The 18,842-nt window shown below is 34.4% G+C and overlaps 1 protein-coding gene across 1 annotated transcript in view; it reads right to left on the bottom strand.

The window, feature by feature from the left end:
* Nucleotides 1-816: 816 nt before the first annotated feature.
* SYCP1 (synaptonemal complex protein 1) overlaps nucleotides 817-18,842 on the bottom strand; it is a 121,891-nt gene continuing 103,865 nt past the window's right edge. The window contains exons 29-32 of the mRNA XM_030327378.1: nucleotides 15,282-15,461; nucleotides 9,118-9,261; nucleotides 1,381-1,470; nucleotides 817-1,283 (exon numbers count right to left, since the gene is read on the bottom strand). Of these exons, the coding sequence (XP_030183238.1) occupies nucleotides 1,146-1,283; nucleotides 1,381-1,470; nucleotides 9,118-9,261; nucleotides 15,282-15,461 (552 nt within the window). The 3' untranslated portion in view covers nucleotides 817-1,145. The remainder of the gene's footprint in view (nucleotides 1,284-1,380; nucleotides 1,471-9,117; nucleotides 9,262-15,281; nucleotides 15,462-18,842) is intronic.

Here is an 18,842-nt window from a genome sequence, read left to right as displayed (position 1 = left end):
TATTCAGAGTAAAAGCCACAGTTCTTACAGTAGTTACAGCACTACATAAACTGCCCACCCAAACTCCCCATCCTGATAAAGATAGACCCTTTCTCCTTCTACTCTTCCTTTTGCTCATGATTCTCCAGGTACAGTGACCTCTTTGCTGCTTCTCAAATACAGTAGGCACACTTCCACCTCTGGGTCTTTGAACTTCTGTTCCTTGCGCCAGGAATGTACTCCCCAGAGAGCCACAGGCTCACTTGTTAGTCATCAGATCTTCAAATGTTATCTCAGTGAGGCCCACTCTACTTAAAAGTCCAACCTTCTTCATACTCCCTAGTACTCTTCTGTTTTATTTCTCCTAGCAATTACCATTAACAATACACTATCTGTTTTGGTCTTTAAATTTTCTGTCTTGTCTATTTCCCTCACTAACATGTAAGCTCTAGAAAAACAGAGGGTTTCTTTTTCTGTTCTGTTCACTGTCATATCTCCAGTATCTAGAACTGTGTTTTGCTCTTAATGGGCATTCAATAAATATTTGCTTAAAGTAGTAAGTGTTGAATAAATAATGTTATGAAGGTATACTGGTATAGCCTTTTCCCCCCTACAACTAAATAGACAGAGCTATTAGTATAGCTCTAAAGTTTAGTATAGCTAAAAGGTATAGCCTTTTCCCCCCTACAACTAAATAGATAAAACTTCTTCAGAATTATGAAACTTCACTAAAATGACCTTAAGATTTTAAAAACAAATATTATCAAAATTATGATAAGCTGTTCAGATGACAGAATCAATGAAAAGCATTTATTTGCATTCAAAATATTTTAATAGTAAAGAATACAGAGTAAATCTCAATGTGTTCCTAGCATTTAATGGATAACTTTACAAATTTGAAAACTTAGCTAAAACAGTTTTCATAAATACAAGAAAAGGTAAAAACAAAATACAATCATCTTATTATTTGAATACAATTACAAGATTTCAGGTAACATGTGGTTATTTCAATTTAGGCCAAAATATACAAATTTTAAAAACCAAATTATTTATGCAAAAATAAAGTCTCAATTTCAGAAACTGTTTGGCTCTTCAGAAAATAAACATTTTTAATTAACTATAAATAAGATGTTATTAGGCTCCTTAATCACACTTATTTTCTGAAATTAAGCAAATAGCTTTTCTGCATCCTTTAGTTTTTTTTTCCTATCCATTTTGGCAATTACAGCCCAACGATCTTCCCTCATTTTCCTCATAGCTCCAAACTTCAGTGTAGATCCAGGGGTTGTTAGAGATGAAGGGGTCTGAATATAAAATAAAATAAAATCATAATATATTTAATTTAAAAAGATAAAGTCCAGCTTTTGAAATTTGCTTTCTGTAGTAAAAATGAAAAGATACCTGTTTTGGTGTTCTGACACAAAGATGAGGAGTTGGTGGATTATTAGTCTTGTACAGTTTTTTCGATGTCTCTTCTTCTGCTACCATGCCCTTAAAGGAAAATACAAAAATATTAATTTGGAGTCTGTCACCACTGATATTTGTTATTAAGATTTTTCCTACATATCACAGAGAGGAGGAGAAAAACGAAGAAGGGAAAAGAGGAAGAAAGGAGGTAAGAGAAGGGAAGAAAGAGGAGAAAGAGGAGAGAAAAAAGAAGAAAAACTGAAGACAATGACAAAATAAACCCTCCATCTGTCAAACAAGGACATAGATTTGGATTCTATTAACTATGTTCCTGAAAGGTTATGTGAAATACAAGATGTGTATGAATAGTACTTATTTTGTTATTTCTATTTCAGTTTCAGAGTCTTTATACTACTACCTTTCCTTCCCCTTCCCCCCAGCCCACTTATTCAAACTCACACTTCGGCTTTAGAATAAGCATTTATAATCCTATAAAGCTATAATGTTATCAATTATCAGTTTATGAGTATTATAATGTCCCTACACAATAGCTAACACGTATTTAGTACTTTATGTTAGAAACTGTTTTAATCACTTTGTGTATTTTAGCTTTAATCCTCACAACAATTTTATGAAGTAGGTATACTATTATTATCCCCATTTTGAGGGTGAAGAATGAAGACACAGAAATATTAAGTAACTTGCCTAAGATTATACAGCTAGTAAGAGGTGGAGCCAGGATTCAAATCCAGGTAGGCTGGTTCCAGAATCCATTCTCTTAATAAATATACTACACAGATTTAGTCAGGCAAGCAATCGGTTTACATTATCTTTTCCTGCTCCTAATGTCACATTTACAGAAGCTTCATGAATAAAAATATTCAAAGAGATTTTCATGAATTCTAAGATTTCAGCAGAATTCAGTAATTCATAAAAAGCTGCCTTTCAGATACACTCAGAACCAGTATGTACCAACTGACCAGCTTAGAAAAGAAAATTTTTTTAAATCATCCTGGAAACTGTTAAAATTTTACTCAGTACATAGCAAACTGATAATTCATTAATGACTGCCCAAATAAAAATAAATTAACCCAATTAAAACAAAACCTTATCTGTCCTTCTAACTCTGTAACGTTCACCTTTTCATGTGCTTGTTGGCCATTTGTATATCCTCTTTGGAGAAATGTCTATTCAAGTCTTTTGTCCATTTTTAAATTGGGCTGTATGGTTTTTGGTGTTGAATTATGGGGGTTCCTTATGTATTCTAGATATTAATCCCTTTTCAAATATATGATTTGAAATATTTTCTGCCACCCTCTAGTTTGTCCTTTCACTTTAATAGTGTCCTTGGATGCACAAAAAATTCTTAATTTTGAAGCCAAATTGATCTATTTTCTCTTTTCTTGGCTGTTTTTGGTGTCATACCTATTAGGTCCTTGCCAAATTCAATGTCATGAAAATTTTCCCAATATTTTCTTCTAAGAGCTTCATGGTTTTAGCATTAAGTTTAGATCTTTGATACATTTTTACTTAATTTTTATATGTGGTATAAAGTAAGAGTCCAACTTCATTCTTTTGCATCTGGGTATATCCAGTTCTAGCACCATTTGTTGAAAAAAATGTCTTCTCTACCCACTGAATGGTCTTGGCACTCTTGTCAAAAATCAATTGACTATATATGTGAGGATTTATTTCTGGGCTATTTTATTCCACATATATCTGTCCTTATCCTAGTATTAATCTGCTTAAATTACTAGCTTTGTAGAAAATTTGAAAGTTGAGAACTATGAATCCCCCAACATTATCCTTCTTTTTCAAAATTGTTTTAGCTATTTGGGGACCCATGTAGCTCTATATGAATTTTAGTATCAGAGTTAGTTTTGACATCTTAACAATGTTGTCTTCCTATCCATAAGCAGAATTTTCTCCTATTTCTTTAAGTCTTAATTTCTTCCCGCAATGTTTATAGTTTTCATTGTATTTCAGCGTTTTACCTTCTTGGTTAGATTTGTACCTAAATAATAGTAGTAGTAGTAGTAGTAGTAGTAGTAGTAGTAGTGGTAGTAGTAATTTCCTTTTGGATTTTAATCATTGCTGGTGTATACACACATAACTGATGTCATGTGTTCTTCTACCCTTCCATGTTGCTGACTTCATTTATTAGCTCTAGTAGCCTTCTTGTGGAGTCTTTGTGATTTTCAATGGATAGGATCATGACATCTGTACATAGCTGTACCCCATACTCCATCCGTATGCTGGCTTTTTAGCTCCCTCCCTCTCCCTTTGTCTTTTTTGTCTTGGCTATAACTTCCAGAACAATGTTGACTAGCAGTGGTGAAAATGGATATCCTTGTCTCATTCTTAATCTTAGGGGGAAGTGTTCAATCTGTTACCACTGACTATGATGTTAGCTGTGGGTTTTCGTAAGTACTTCTTATCATGCTGAGGAATTTTCCCTTTATTACTAGCTTTGTAAGAGTTTTTAATCATGAAAAAATGTTGGATTTTGTTGAGTGCCTTTTCTATACCAATTGAGATGAATTTTTTTCCCTTTGTTCTATTAATGTGATATATTACATTAATTTTCTTATACTGAACCATCCTTGTATTTCTCAGAAAAACCCCACTTGGTCATGGTGAATAGCCCTTGTAATATGATGTGGAATTTGACTAATGTTTTGTTGAGGATTTCTACATATACAATCATAAAAGATAATGGTCTTTAATTTTTTTCTAATAATATCTGTATTTTGCTTTGGTATCAAGGTAATGCTGGCCTCAGGGAATGAGTTAGCCTGAGTTCTCTAATTTTTTTGAACTTGAGAAGGTTATATCCTCAAATGTTTGATACAATCCATCAATGAAACCATCTGGTCCAAGGCTTTTCTTTGTTGAGAGTTTTTTTTATTACTAATTCAAATTCTTACTGTAGGTAAGTCTGTTGAGATTTTCTATTTCTTCTTGAATCAGTTTAGGTAATTTGTGTTTTAAGGATTTTACCCATTTGTCCATTTCTTCTAGGTTATAAAGTTTGTTACCATATAGTCACAGTATTTTTTTTATCTCTGAATAATTAGTAATAATGTACCCACTTTCATTTGATTCAAGTTATTTACATCTTCTTGTTAGTCTAGCCAAAGATTTGTCAATTTTGTTCAAATAAACAAATTTTGGTTTCATTGATTTTCTCTATTGTTTTCTATTGTCTAATTTGTTTATCTCCCCTTGAATATTTATTATATCCTTCTTTCTGCTAGCTTTGGGTTTAGTTTGTTCTTCTTTTCCTAGTTACATAAAGTGTAAAGTTAAGTTACTGAACTCTTTCTTTTTTAGTAGGAATTTGGGAACTATGCCTTTCCTCTGAGTGTGGTTTTTGCTGTATCACATAAGTTTTGATATATTGTGCTTTCATTTTTATTCATATCTAAGTCTTAATTTCCCTCGTGACGACTTTTCTGATTAGAAGTGTGTTAATTTTCACAAATTTGTGAATTTTCTAATTTTCCTACTCTTACTGATTTCTAATTTCATCCCATTGTAGTCAGAGAAGATACTTTGTATGATGGCTATCTTTTAAAATGTATTGAGACTTGTTTTGTAATCTATACGGCTTATCCTCAAGAATATTCCATGTGCACTTGAAAATGATGTGTATTCTGTTGTTGTTGAGTGTTTTGTATAGATCTGTTAGGCCTATTTGCTTTATTGTGTTTTTCCAGTCCTCCATTTCCTTATTTATCTTCTGATTGTTTTATCCTTTATTGAAGGTGGGGTATTGAAGTATCCAACTATTGATGTAGAACTATTAGTCCCTTCAATTTTGTAAAGACTTTCTTCATGTATCTTGAGGATCTGTTATTAGGTATAAATGTTTAAAACTCTCATATCTTCTTGCTGTACTGAAACTCTTATTAATATAAAATGTCATTCTTTGTTTGCCTCTTGTACTTTTTTGATTTAAAACCTATTTTGTTGGATAGAAGTATAGCCAGCCCAGATCTTTTATGGTTACTATTTGCATGGAATATCTTTTTCCACCTTTTGACTTTCAATTTGTGTCTTTGGTTCTAAGATGAGTTTCTTTTAGACAAAACACTAGTTGGATCATTCTTTAAAATTTATTCTGTAAATCTATGTTGATTGGAAAGTGTAATCCATTTAAAGTAATTACAATAAAGAGAGACTAACTTCTGCCTATTTGCTGTTTGTTTTCTATATGCCTTATAGGTTTGTTGTTTCTCTCTCATTTTCTCCATCACTGTCTTCTTTTATGGTTAGGTGATTTTTTTTTTGTAGTGAAATGTTTCGATTCCCTTTTCATTTCCTTTTGTGTATATTCTACAGATTTTTTTGTATGGTTACCATGGGGATTACATTTAATATCCTATAATGTTATAACAATCTAATTTGAATTTATACCAACTTCACTTCAATAGCCTGCAAAAATCCTGCTCTTATACAGCTCCATGCTCCTTTTCTGTTATTGATGTCACAAATTACATCTTTATACCTTGGGTACCCAGTAATGTAGATCAACAATTTTGATGCAATTTCTTTCAAATCCTGTAGAAAATAAAAGGTGGAGTTACAAACCAAATTACAATGCTAGCTTTTATAAGTTCCTGTGTAAATTATTTGGTAACTCCCTCAGCTTTTGTTTATCTGGGAATGTCTTAATTTCTCCCTCATTTTTGAAGAACAGTTTTTGCAGGTATCAAATTCTCAGTTGATGATTTTGTTCTTTCAGCACTTTGAATATGGAAAACTATTGTCTTCTGGCCTCCAAGTCTTCTCAGTGAGAAATCAGCTGATAAGTGTATTGAGAGTACCTTGTTTGTGATGAGTTGATTCTCACTACTTTCAAGATTCTCTTTGTCTTTAGACAGTTTGATTATAATGTGTTTTGACGTGAGTCTGTTTGATTTTATACTACTTAGAATTCAGTGAGCTTCTTGGATTTGTAGATTCATTTTCTTTCATCAAAGTTTGAGAAGTTTTCAGCTATTACTTTTTCAAATATTTTTTCCCTTTTTTCTCTCTCTTCTTCTGGGACTGGTACAAAACATATTGATGTTTGATGATGTCCCACAAGTCTCAGGCTGCCTACTCATTTTTCCTTTTTTCTTTCCTTTCCTCAAACTCAGTAATTTCAATGATCCTATTTCCAAATTCATCAATTCTTCTGCTTACTCAAATCTTTTGAATCTCTCTAATGAACTTTTCATTTTAAGTTATTGTACTTTCAACTCCAGGATTCCTTCTTGGTTCTTTTTATAATTTCTATATCTTTATTGGTATTCTCATTTTAGTCATACATCATTTTTCTGTCTTTGTCTATGTCTTCGTTTAGCTCTTTCAGCATCTTTAAGATGGTTGTTTTGAAACCTTTATCTAGTAAGCCCAACATCTGGGCTTCCTCAGGGACATTTTCCGTTGACTTGTTCTGTTCCTTTGTATAGCCCTACTTTCCTTTTCTTTGTATACCTTGTGATTTTTGTTGAAAACTAGACATTGGAATCTTATAATTAGATAGGTCTGCAAATCAGATTCTTCACTTTCCCCAGGGTTTGTTGTAGTGGGTTAGTTTTGTTTTTGTTTTATGTTGTATAAGTTTCTATGCCAGGGATCAGGATGAGGTGAAAATTTGAGATCTCAGGTTTTTTCTGAGCCTGTCTTTCCCTTGGCACATGTAGTGGTTTTAAATACCCCATAAATGTGAGTGCTTTTGAGTGTACTAATTCTTAAATGCCTGGTTCTCCAAAGAAGAAAAATGAAAAGAAGAGGAAGGCAAAAAAAAAAAACAAAAAAAAAACAAACCAAAAAAAAAACCCACAGATACAGTTCACTTAAATCCTGTAAGAAGACACAAGCCAGCGAGGGTTGAAAGAATGGCAGGAAGTTTCTGTGCCTGCACCTCAGTGGTGAGAAGCAGCAATCATGATATGGAACACTGAACCTTGATACTCAGAGAAAAAGTCCTTGTTGCTTACCCTGGCTATGGCCAAGACCTGAGCATAGCTGTCTGCCACAGGCCTATGGATTGGATGATAGGTAGTTACTACCATTCTTAAGGTTGCAAACTTAACTATAATTTACCAAGTTGCAACCCTGGAAATTGCAAGCATTCAAACAGTCTCCAGAGCTCCAAAATAGTTATTTCTGGCAATTTCTGCAAGTACAATTGCTATCTAGGTGGAGAAATAAATTTGTGGTATGTCCTACTCCACTATCCAAGATCACTTAGACAATCCATTTTTACATCTAACTTTTTATAATAATTTGAATCTTCATCAAAATTTAAACACAACAGCTAAGAAATTTACGAAAATAGTAACTTCAAATGATAATTATAACCAAATAAATAGACATGAAATGTCTTTTTAGACAAGTGGAAATAATTGTGTATACATATAATAGTGTAGTATGTTTATGGTGTTGCAAAGTTGTGATGCTTTTAAAAATGAGATGAGTCATTTTGAATCTCAGATCAGCTAAATTCACATTGCTAGAAAAATAGTAGGGATTCCAACCCTGGAGTGTCTAATCCCAGAGCTCATAGACTTTCTACTAATTCTCCTTACACTTTTATATATCTGGACTTCAGTTTAAGCTGGAAGTTACTATGTACATGGTCTTACATAGGCTTTGGAGCTAGATGGTCTGTGTTCAAATTTTGGCTCCCTGCCTTACTAGCTATGTGATCTTGGGCAAGTATCTGTGTGACTCAGTTTCCTCTTCTGTAAAATGAGAACAGCAACATTGTCTATACTTCTTAAACAGGAGATTGTTCTAAGAAATAATCTATGTAGTCTTTGAAACATTGCTTGGTTCAGTTTTAATCATTAAAATGCTAATCAACATCTATAAAACAAAGAGGTACTTGAGTAAGGATTCTGTATGTTAACTTCAATAATTAAAGTTTTAAGACTTCAGCTACTCATTTTTCCAGAACAAAGCAGTCCCAAAAAAGCTTGAAGAATCTCAAAAGTTGTAAGTGGCAACAATGAAACAAGTGCTTTTAACTGGAATTTTGTAATTAGGAATCTTTGGTATATTGCTTCATTTTGTGTGATGAGATTTATTTGGTTTTAAATTAAATGAATCTAAGTTTAACTATTCTCACTAAATCAATATTATAACTTCAGAAAACACTGGTATGTGTGGATACACTCATGGTAGGGAGTAATTACTAATACAAACTGCTAGGGGAAATATCTTCCTTAAACAACTCATCTTTAATACATTAACTCTTTAAGAATAATAGTAATGTTATACCTTGATACAGATTTCAACCAAAAAGTGGTTATAAAATGAAGTAACATGTATATTAGCAAAATCAAAAGGGGCCCTAAATAACAAATTTGGCTATAGCAAGATTCATCTAACCTTTCTGAAAGAAAGAAAGAGGAAAAAGAAAAGAAACAAAAAAAGAAAATGTGGTTAAAAATTCCTTGTAACACTCTGCTGGAAAACAAGATTGTTAATCATGTGTCAACTATGTTACATCAAGTAATTCAAAATGCCATGTTTACTGAAGTTAGATTATTTGAACCCTATCCGAAATGCTGCAAAAGCATATAGGGCTCTGTGTTGTAGTAGAGTTCTACTATATTTTAGTATTGCAATGGTAGATGCTATGTGTATATATTATACATATACATCACAAAAAGTAATGTATAAAAATAATGAATAATGTAAACAAGTAATAAATACTGATTTGTAGTATTTTACCAAAAGATCAGTAGTTTCTGAACTATCCGAGTTAACATCAAACTCAAAGACCATTTTTCTTTTTTTATTACTTTCTTCGGTAGGTATATTCTTGCTTTCTCTCTGCTGAATTTTTAGTTTCGTTGGTGTCTTCACAGTATATGCCTATCCAAAAAGAAAAACAATACATTTTCCCATCAAAACCCCCGTATTATTAATAAAGGCAAGTTAAGTCTTTAGCAATCAATAACTCTCAATTATTAGTGGAATGTATATAGAGATTTTTGATAAGAATTTAATTCAGGTATTTTTGATGCTAAAACTTACAACTTCCTTCCAAAAATTTTTAATAGAAAACTTTTTCTTTGTCCTTCCCTTCAACTTACTGAAGAAAATAATGGCAGGAGAGAGTGCGGAGAGACACTCTTCAACTTCAGGAGTCAACGATCTTAAGAAGAGGGATTTTTAACTTTTTTAACAATGATTCAGACCAAAAAACAGAATGAGTTTAGCTCTCTCTACAAAAATCCTTACTGATTTATGAGAAAATAGGTATGCTTATATTTTGTTGATTAAGTAAGTCACATTAGTCAATGTTTACTATTCCATATTTCCCCGTAAGTTTTACAATTTTTTTTCAAGTACCTTAAAAAGTTAGGTCAGTGACATCAGCAAAAATGGCACAGTAAGGTACTCCAAAAATTTTCTCTTCCATAAAGCAATAAAATACTAGTAAAATGGTCAAAGTCCACTTTTTCAGAACTCTGGAAATTAACCAAAAGCTTGTCACAAACTGTAGTGTTTATTTAAAAAAAAATAATAATTGGCAGAGGGGTGCCTGGGTGGCTCAGTCAGTTAAGCTTCCGACTTCAGCTCAGGTCATAATCTCACAGTTTGTGGGTTCAAGCCCTATATCAGGCTCTGTGCTGGCAGCTTAGAGCCTGGAGCCTGCTTAGGATTCTGTGTCTCCTCTCTCTCTCTCTGCCCCTCCCCCACTCATGTTTGCTCGCTCTCTCTCTCAAAACTAAACATTAATTTTTTTAATTATAAAATAAAATAAAATAAAATAAAATAAAATATAATATAATTGGCAGAACCTCCATAAGAACAGCAAGCTTTGTGGTGTCTTAACTTTTCTTCATCCTAGCTCCCATTCTCTATGTTACCCTTAAAAAATAACATCCCACACTCCTGGTCCAGACTGGCAGCCATTAGTCAGAGCAAAACAAAATTGAGAGCTCTTTCAAAGCTTTTATTCCCAAAGAGTTGTCATTATTTGACCTGTCTAGGGGTTCTGTGAAAGACCTCACAAGCTAGTCTGTATTTAACCTGATTCAGAACTCATTCAGTACAAAAACTTTCTCTTTGGTGTTGAGTAGGACACAGCATTTATCAAGACAATTATAGACAAGTGTTTTCACTTTGCAGTTCCATGAGGCAATGATTTTAACAGGTCAAATGATAAACTAGACAAAAACTTCAAAAATTCTGGCATTCCTGGAAATGTAGAAAGCCACACATGCATAGGACTGTGAATAAGCACAGGAAAGACCTAAGAAGGCCCTAGTTGAGCTTGAAGATTCAGTTATCAATGGTCTGGCTGAGTGCTGAAGGTATACCCTAATAAGTACCTACAGTCCATTGGTAAAAATTGGGAGATTTATTGGTACAGGCTCAGTTGGTTCAAACATTAGCTGAACATTAAGCTAACCAAGTAGAAACTTCAGTGGCACTCAAAGAATACAAACTTTACAGAATTAGTTTAGAAAAGTCACTAAACAAACAACAACTATAACAAGCAGAAACAACAAACCCTAAGGACAGGGGTGAATCTGATCTCCACAGCTGTCACATTATGTTATTTTTAGTGTTCAGATTTCAAGAAAACATTATGAGACATGCAAAGAAACAAAAAACTATGGCCCATCACAGGGGTTGGGATGGTACAATCAAAAGAAACTATCCCTAAGGAAGACCTGTCATGGATTTCCTAGACAAAGGCTTTAAGTCAGTTATTTTAAATATGTTCAAGGAGCTGAAGAAACCCGTATCTAAAGAAATAAAGTATGATGACAATCTCTAACCAAATGGAATTATCAATAAAGATAAAACTTATTTTTTTAAAAAGAACCAAATTGAAAATTGCAGTTGAAAAGTATAATAAGTGAAACGAAAAGTTCAGTAGAGGGGCTCAATATCATATTAAAACAGAAAGAATCCATGAACCTGAAGATAGTTCAATTGAAATTATCTGGTCTAAGAAATAGAAAGAAGAAAAATGAACAGGGCCTCAGAGACTTGTGGGACACCATCAAGTATACATAATGGGAGTTCCAAGATAAGAGCAGAGAAAGGGAAGAAGAAACATTTGAAAAAATAATGGCTGAAAACCTCCCAAATTTGGTGAAAACATTAATCTATACACCCAAGAAGCTCAACAAACTCCAAGGAGGATAAACTCAATTAGAACTACACTTAGACATACAATCAAACTGTCAAAAGTCAAAGACAAACTAGAAAAGCAGTAAGAGACAAGTGACTCATTACATACAGTTGATTTCTACCATAAACCATGGAGTTACAACAGCTGTAGGTTGACTCCAAAGCACTTAAAAAAACCTGTTTCCAAATAATTCTATATACACCAAAACCATCCAGTAAAGAAAACTATATAATTATAAAAGATAGTATGCATGTATTTGTTTATAATTCTTTTTTCCTATCTAATCTAAAATGCAGACACATAAGGCAATAATTATTATACTGTATCAATGGGCTTAAAATGTATAAATATATGATTTGCATGACAATGACATCAAAAGAGAGAGGGAATGAAACTAAGTTTGGGCAAAGTTTTTGTATACCGTTGAAATTACATTGGTATTAATTCAAACTAAATCATTTTAAGATGTTAATACTCAGGTAATCACTAAGAAAATAATTCAAAAAGTATAATAAAAAACAAGAGGATTAAAATGGTATACTAGAAAATACTTAGGGGCACCTAGGGCTCACTTGGTTAAGTGCCCAACTCTTGGTTTCAGCTCAGGTCACGATCTCAATGGTTCGTGAGTTCAAGCTCCACATTGGGGTCCATGCTGACAGCTCAGAGTCTGCTTGGGATTCTCTCTCTCCCTCTTTCTTTGCTCCTCCCCCACTCATGCTCTCTCTCCCTCAAAATAAATAAATAAATAAATAAATAAATAAATAAATAAATAAATAAACTTTAAAAATTTAAGATCAAGACTAGGGAAGTATGCCAACTAAATGCAAAGTGGTACCCTGGATTGAATCCTGGAAAAGTAAGAAAACATTAATGGAAAAATAAAGTTTAGTTAACAGTAATGTACCAATGTATGTTTCTTAGTTTTGACAAATGTACATGGTAAGGTAAAATGTTAACAATGTAGAAAACTGAATGACTGATATAAAGGAATTCTCTGTACTACCTTTGCAATTTTCCTGTAAATCTAAAATTATGGTAAAAATGTTCTTTTTAAAAAAGTAAAGTCACCACAGCCATGAGAATGGCTAAAATCAAAAAGATAAAAAATACCATGTGGTAGCAAGGATGTGGGGCAACTAGAACTCTCACTCGCTGCTAGCTTAGATATAAATTGATGTAATGATTTTTTTTTTAAATGATTGGCAGTGTGGTACAATAAGAAACATACCTTTAGTTTTTGTCCCTGGTTCCTGACAGAGAACTTCTAAAACCCATGTAATTTTCTGAGTGAAAGGAGCATCTTTTGGTACAACATTTGGTCTTTGTTGACAGTAATGTGATAGGAGTCTTTTCCTATTCAGAATGAACTCCTTTCAACTGGACAAGAGTTAATGTTAATGAAATAACTGGCAGTAAAGGGCACCTACATAACTTCAGGATGGTGGCTTATTGCCGGAAAAAAACAAGGTTTGATTAGAAGTTTGTAACCTTTCAGTTCCACCCCCTGACCTCCTGGGAGGGGAGAGAGGTTGGAGATTGAGTTACCAATGGCCATAATTTAACCAATCATGCTAGGTAGTGAAATCTCCATTAGAAAGAAACCCTAAACGCTAGGGTTCTGAAAATGTCCATGTTGGCAAACACACAGAGGTGCTGCTGGAAGGATGGAACTCCTGAAGAGAGCATGGAAGCTCTATACCCCTTCCCCTATACCCTGCCCTACTCATCTTTTCCATTTGGCTGTTCCTGGGTTGTATCCTTTATAATAAACTGGTAATAGTAAGTAAAGGAATTTCCGGAGTTCTGTGAGTCATTCTAGCAAATCAGCAAACCTGAGGAGGGGGTTGTGGGAACCCCCAATTTAGAGCCAACTGGTCAGTAGTACAAGTGGCAAACCAGGATTGTGACTGGTGTCTGAAGTGGAAGCAGTCTTATGAGACTGAGCCCTAACCTACTGGGATCTACATTAGCTCCCGTAGTGTGAGAATTTAATCAAGTTGTAGGACACCTAGTTGGTGTCTGCAATCAGAGAACTGGCATGAGGGGGAAAAAACAAAAAACACAAAACACATGTTTTGTATCACAGTAAAAAACAGCCCAGGCAATATCTATTAAAATGTAACATATTATGCATAATGTTATTACCCAGCAATTTCATTCCTAAAGACATACCCAACCAAAATGCATACATGTCAAATACTAGAATTTTTATAGCAACACTGTTCATAAAAGTCCCATCTGGAAACTACCCAAAAGTCCACTAACAATACAATAAATAAAATATGGTACATCATACAATGGATTACTATACAGGAATAAAAACAGAGAATCTACAACTTAAAGCAACAATATAGATGAGTCCCACAAACATAATGTTAAATGAATAAAGCCAAAACAAAAATAATGATTCTGTTTATAGAAAATGCAAAAACAGATACATCAAATATTAGAGTTGGGACAGTAGTTAGCCTTGGCGGAGAAGCTAGTAAGGGGGGCAAGAAGATCTTCAGAGGTGATAGTAATGTTCTGTATTTTATTGTGAATGCTGATTACTAAAAAAGTCATCTTTAGTTTGTAAAGATTCATCCAATTGTATAATTAAGACCTGGGCATTTTTTTTGCATATATTTCAATAAAAAGTTTTTTTTTTAAGTAAGGTTCATTTTATACAAAGATCATTTCATGTGAATAATATAGTTCTAAATACAACAAAATAATTTTATATAAAAGCCTCTCTAAGCCATGTAGTTTACTAATTTTCATAATTTGCATGGTGTGGATAATATGTATAAACAGGATGTGAGAGACTCTTCTTTTTGCTCTGGAACTGTTAACTGGGGCACAAAGCTGTTGAAAAAAGTGCTAGTAACCCATATTCTAAAGAAAGTAACCTATGATTAAAGCCCGGATCCTTCGATCCTTCTTTCGGGCTTATTAAAAAGTGGTTAAACTGGCCATACAAGCACCAAACACCTCCTTTCTTCCCAGTTATCTTAAGGAAACTGAGAAGGAAAGGTATGAAATTTCAACTTAGAAGGATACAAAGAGGTAGAGATATTTTTCCCTTCAAGTTCCAAGCCAAGTGAGGAACTAATATAAAACTAGGGGCACCTTTAAGAAGATACACACTTAATGTATACCTCACTAGATACACACTTAGGGAGAAATTTCATTTGTCTTTGCATCTGGCTGAACAGTTTAGAGTATAAAGAAATTAGAGAGAAATGGACGGTGGGGGGGGGGGAGGGGGGCGGGGCCAGAGTAGACATTCTGTACTACCATTTAGCATGGAAAGGCTGAATGAATTCCCCATGGATTAAGTGGGCATATGGAAGATAGCTAGTAACTCAGCCACCTCCTGGTGGTACCTGATCCACCAAGGGCTGACTGCTAAGTAAAGATGACTGCTAAGCAAGATGATGAAGGGTAAATAGCAAAGGAAGCAACTGCGGTGAAAAATGCCAAGTCAGGACCAGATTTCCCACATCAGGGAATGCCATCTGGTGAATGCCAAAAATTTATGGAATCTGCCCAAGGTGTCATTAAGTTGTAGACAGTAATTTTAAAAAAAAAAAATTTTTTTTTAACTTAAAAAAAAAAAGGAAACCATTTCATACTGGTATCACAAAAACTGAATTGGTTTTATATATGTATGTGCAATACCAGATATATGGCATATGATACTAAAACCTTTTTTAACCAAAACGTTATGAACTTCTTAGAAATTTTAGCAACCAACCTTTGGCAATGGTGTGGATAAAGTACTTTTGGCAGATGTCCACAAATAGTCTCTTTTGTCTCTGGATTTGCCATTGTCCGCTGATGTGATGTTTCTGGATATATTTTGTGAAGGAGCTACTTTAGAATCAAACTTCCAATAATGAGTTTCAGGTGTTTCCAACAGAGATGTCTGTGGTTTCTATATTGAACAACAAATAGGAATAAAATCATCACTATATGTCATTTAAAGTGCAGCAACTACTAGAGATAACACTGGAATAAACTAGAATTTACCCCCAAATTTATTATTAAATAACTTTCAATAAATTATATTTATCACTTTATTTTCCCATTTAAGATGAAAATGGTATCTGCCCCTCTCTGTCTTCACAGAGCTGCTATAAAAAGAAATAAAACATCTCAACTCTCTAACTGACCAAAAGTTGAGGATTTGCTAAAGAAAAACCTCTATTCCTGGTGGCAAAAAAGCCTTTCTTTGTTGTTCATTACAATAGTCTAAAAGCCAGAGGGCAGTTTATTCTCATTTCTATCCATTCTCTTTTATGCTTTCGTATTTCCTCTCTCTCATCTATAAAAATATCGCCTTTCCTATCCACCAGCCTTACTCCCCACCAAAAAAAAAAAAAAAAGAAAGAAAGAAAAGAAAAGAAAAGAAAGAAAAATAGGTAAGAAAACCTATAAAAGTAAAGAACCAGAAATTTTTTCCAGGAGGAAAAAAAATGGTTTGTTTTTTTTTTTTTAAGAAAAAAAATTTTTTGAAGAAAAAAATTTTCTTCAATTCTGAAACAAATTGCAAATTTACTTTAAATACTTAGGTTTTATTTCAATTCAATGTCTTCCATTTTTTTTCTACCTTCATATGTATCTTCTCTTTAGCATCTGACCTATCTTTCTAGTAAAAGTTCGCAGTAGCTACTTTAATGGAATTGTGTTAGTTGCTTTGTATTTTATCACTTCTCTTGGTTGCCACTGTCTCCATGCATGGCAATTACTCACAAGAAAAAACGGAGCACATACAAACCACACACAAAGGGCTATTCTCAAAAGTTCAGTGGTTAAGTCTGCCATAAATTTAAATTAGGAGGGTATAAGATGCAGGATTAAGAGGTGACCACATGTGCTATAAAAATATTGGGAGTAGGGGAGCCCGGGTGGCTCAGTCAGTTGAGCATCGGACTCTTGATTTCAGCTCAAGTCATGATCCCAGGGTCATGGGATTCAGCCCCGTGTCGAGCTCCCTACTGAGCATGGAGCCTGGTTAAGGTTTGTTCTCTCTCTCTCCGCCCCAGCAAGTTCCTCCTCTCCCCCTTCACAACTTTCACACTCTCACTCTCTAAATTAATTAATTTTAATTTAAAAATTAAAAAACTTGGGGCACCTGGGTGGCTCAGTCGGTTAGGTGTCCAACTTCGGCTCAGGTCATGATCTTGTGGTTTGTGAGTTCAAGCCCTGCATCAGTCTCTGTGCTGACAGCTCAGAGACTGGAGCCTGCTTCAGATTCTGTGTCTCCCTCTCTCTCTCTGCCCCTCCCCCACTCACACTTTCTCTCTCTCAAAAGTAAATAAAACATTTAAAAATTTTTAATAAAAAATCCCACACTGGGGCGCCTGGGTGGCTCAGTCAGTTGAGCAACTGACTTCGGCTCAGGTCATGATCTCATAGCTCATGAGTTCAAGCCCCGTGTCGGGCTCTGTGCTGACAGCTCAGAGCCTGGAGCTTGCTTCAGATTCTATGTCTCCCTCTCTCTCTGCCCCTAACCCACTCGCATTCTGTCTCTGTCTCTGTCAAAAATAAACATTAAAAAAAATTTTTTTTTTTAAATCCCACACTGGGCAAATGGATAAGGAGGCTGTGGTATACATACATACACACACACACACACACACACACACACACACAGAGGAATGTTACATAACTGTATAAAAAAGGATGAGATTGTGCCATCTGAGACACCATGGATGGACCTAGAAGCTATTATGCCAAATGAAATAAGTCAGACTAAGAAAAACAAATACCATATTATTTCACTCATATGTGAAATCCAAAAACAACAACAACAGCAACAAAAGAATAAACAAAAAGCAGAATCAGACCTATAAATACACAGAACAAACTGATGGTAGTAAGATGGGAAGAGGATGGGAGAATGGGCAAAATTGGTGACAGGAAGTGAGAGATACAGGCTTCCAGTTAGGAAATGAATAAGTCACAGGAATAAAAAGCTCAGCATAAAGACTACAGTCAATGATATTATCATGGTGATGTAATAGGACAGATGGTAGCTACACTTGTGGTGAACACAGCATAATGTATAAACTTGTTGAATCACTATGTTGTACCTGAACTTATATAACACTGTATGTTGACTATATTTTAAAAAACAGAACAAAACATTAGACTAGGAGTCAAGGAATATACTCTTTTCTCAATCTTTTACTATCTTGCTGGGTGATTCTAAGTAAATCTCCAAGTACCTCTTGGCTTAAATCTGTCCATCTATATAAATCAAGGAGCTAAATGAGGTGACGTGTAGGCTTCTGCCCAGTTCTAGTGATCTCACTTCATAATCTTTTTTCCAGCAGGTATAAATTTTGGTAGCTTTTTTTCACACACTTGCATTTTTGTATCCTCCTTCCTAAATATTTCTGCATCATAGTTGATAACACAATTTTGATGGAAGTAAATCTTTTTGCTCTCTGGACTTATCAGGAGTCATCCTCAGAATTTCCAAAATGTAGCTGTTTTCATAGACAAATTTTTCTCTCTTGAAAGGACTGATAATGACAACTACACCACCTTGTGGCCAAGTCTGGGAATTTAACACTTCCTGGGGTAGAAGGGTAGTTTGAAAGAAAATTCACCCCCATTCTAGAATACTGAAATATTCCCCTTCATAATAAGTCATAGAAATGTATATATTCTCCTACCAGTTCATTCTTTTCTGAAGGTTACATTTCTAGTGATGCATATACAGGCATATCTCCTTTCATTACACTTCACTTTACTGTGTTTCAGAGATGCTGTGTGTTTTTTTTGGTGTTTTTTGTTTGTGTGTCAAGCAAGCCTATTGGCAACATTTTTCCTTAACCATTTTGCTCACTTACTGGAACTTTTGTCTCTTTGTGTCACATCCTGGTAATTCTTACAATATGTCAAACTTCTGCATTATTGTTATATTTGTTATGGTAATCTGTGATTGGTGATCTTTGATGTTACTGTTGTAATTGTCTGGGGGCACCATGAGTCACACCCTCATAAGATGTCTAACTTAACTGTTAAATGCTGTGCGTGTTCTGATTGCTCCACTGACCACCCATTCCCCATCCTTCTCCCTCTCCTGGAGCCTCCCTATTCACTGAGACCCAACAAAACTGAAATTAGGCCAATCAGTAATGCTCCAATGGCCTCTATGTGTTCAAGTGAAAAAAACAGCATGAACTATAAATGATTGAGCTTAGAGATAGGAAGGCATGTTGAAAGCTGAGATAGGCCAAAAGCTAGGCCTCTTGCACCAAACAGCTAGGCAGGTTGTAAATGCAAAGAAAAAGTTCTTGAAGGA

This window comes from Lynx canadensis, chromosome C1 (genome assembly GCF_007474595.2).
Source record: "Lynx canadensis isolate LIC74 chromosome C1, mLynCan4.pri.v2, whole genome shotgun sequence".
In the NCBI taxonomy this organism is placed as follows: Eukaryota; Metazoa; Chordata; class Mammalia; order Carnivora; family Felidae; genus Lynx; species Lynx canadensis.
Note: the sequence above shows the minus strand (reverse complement) of the source record. Positions and strands in the feature narration are given on the sequence as shown.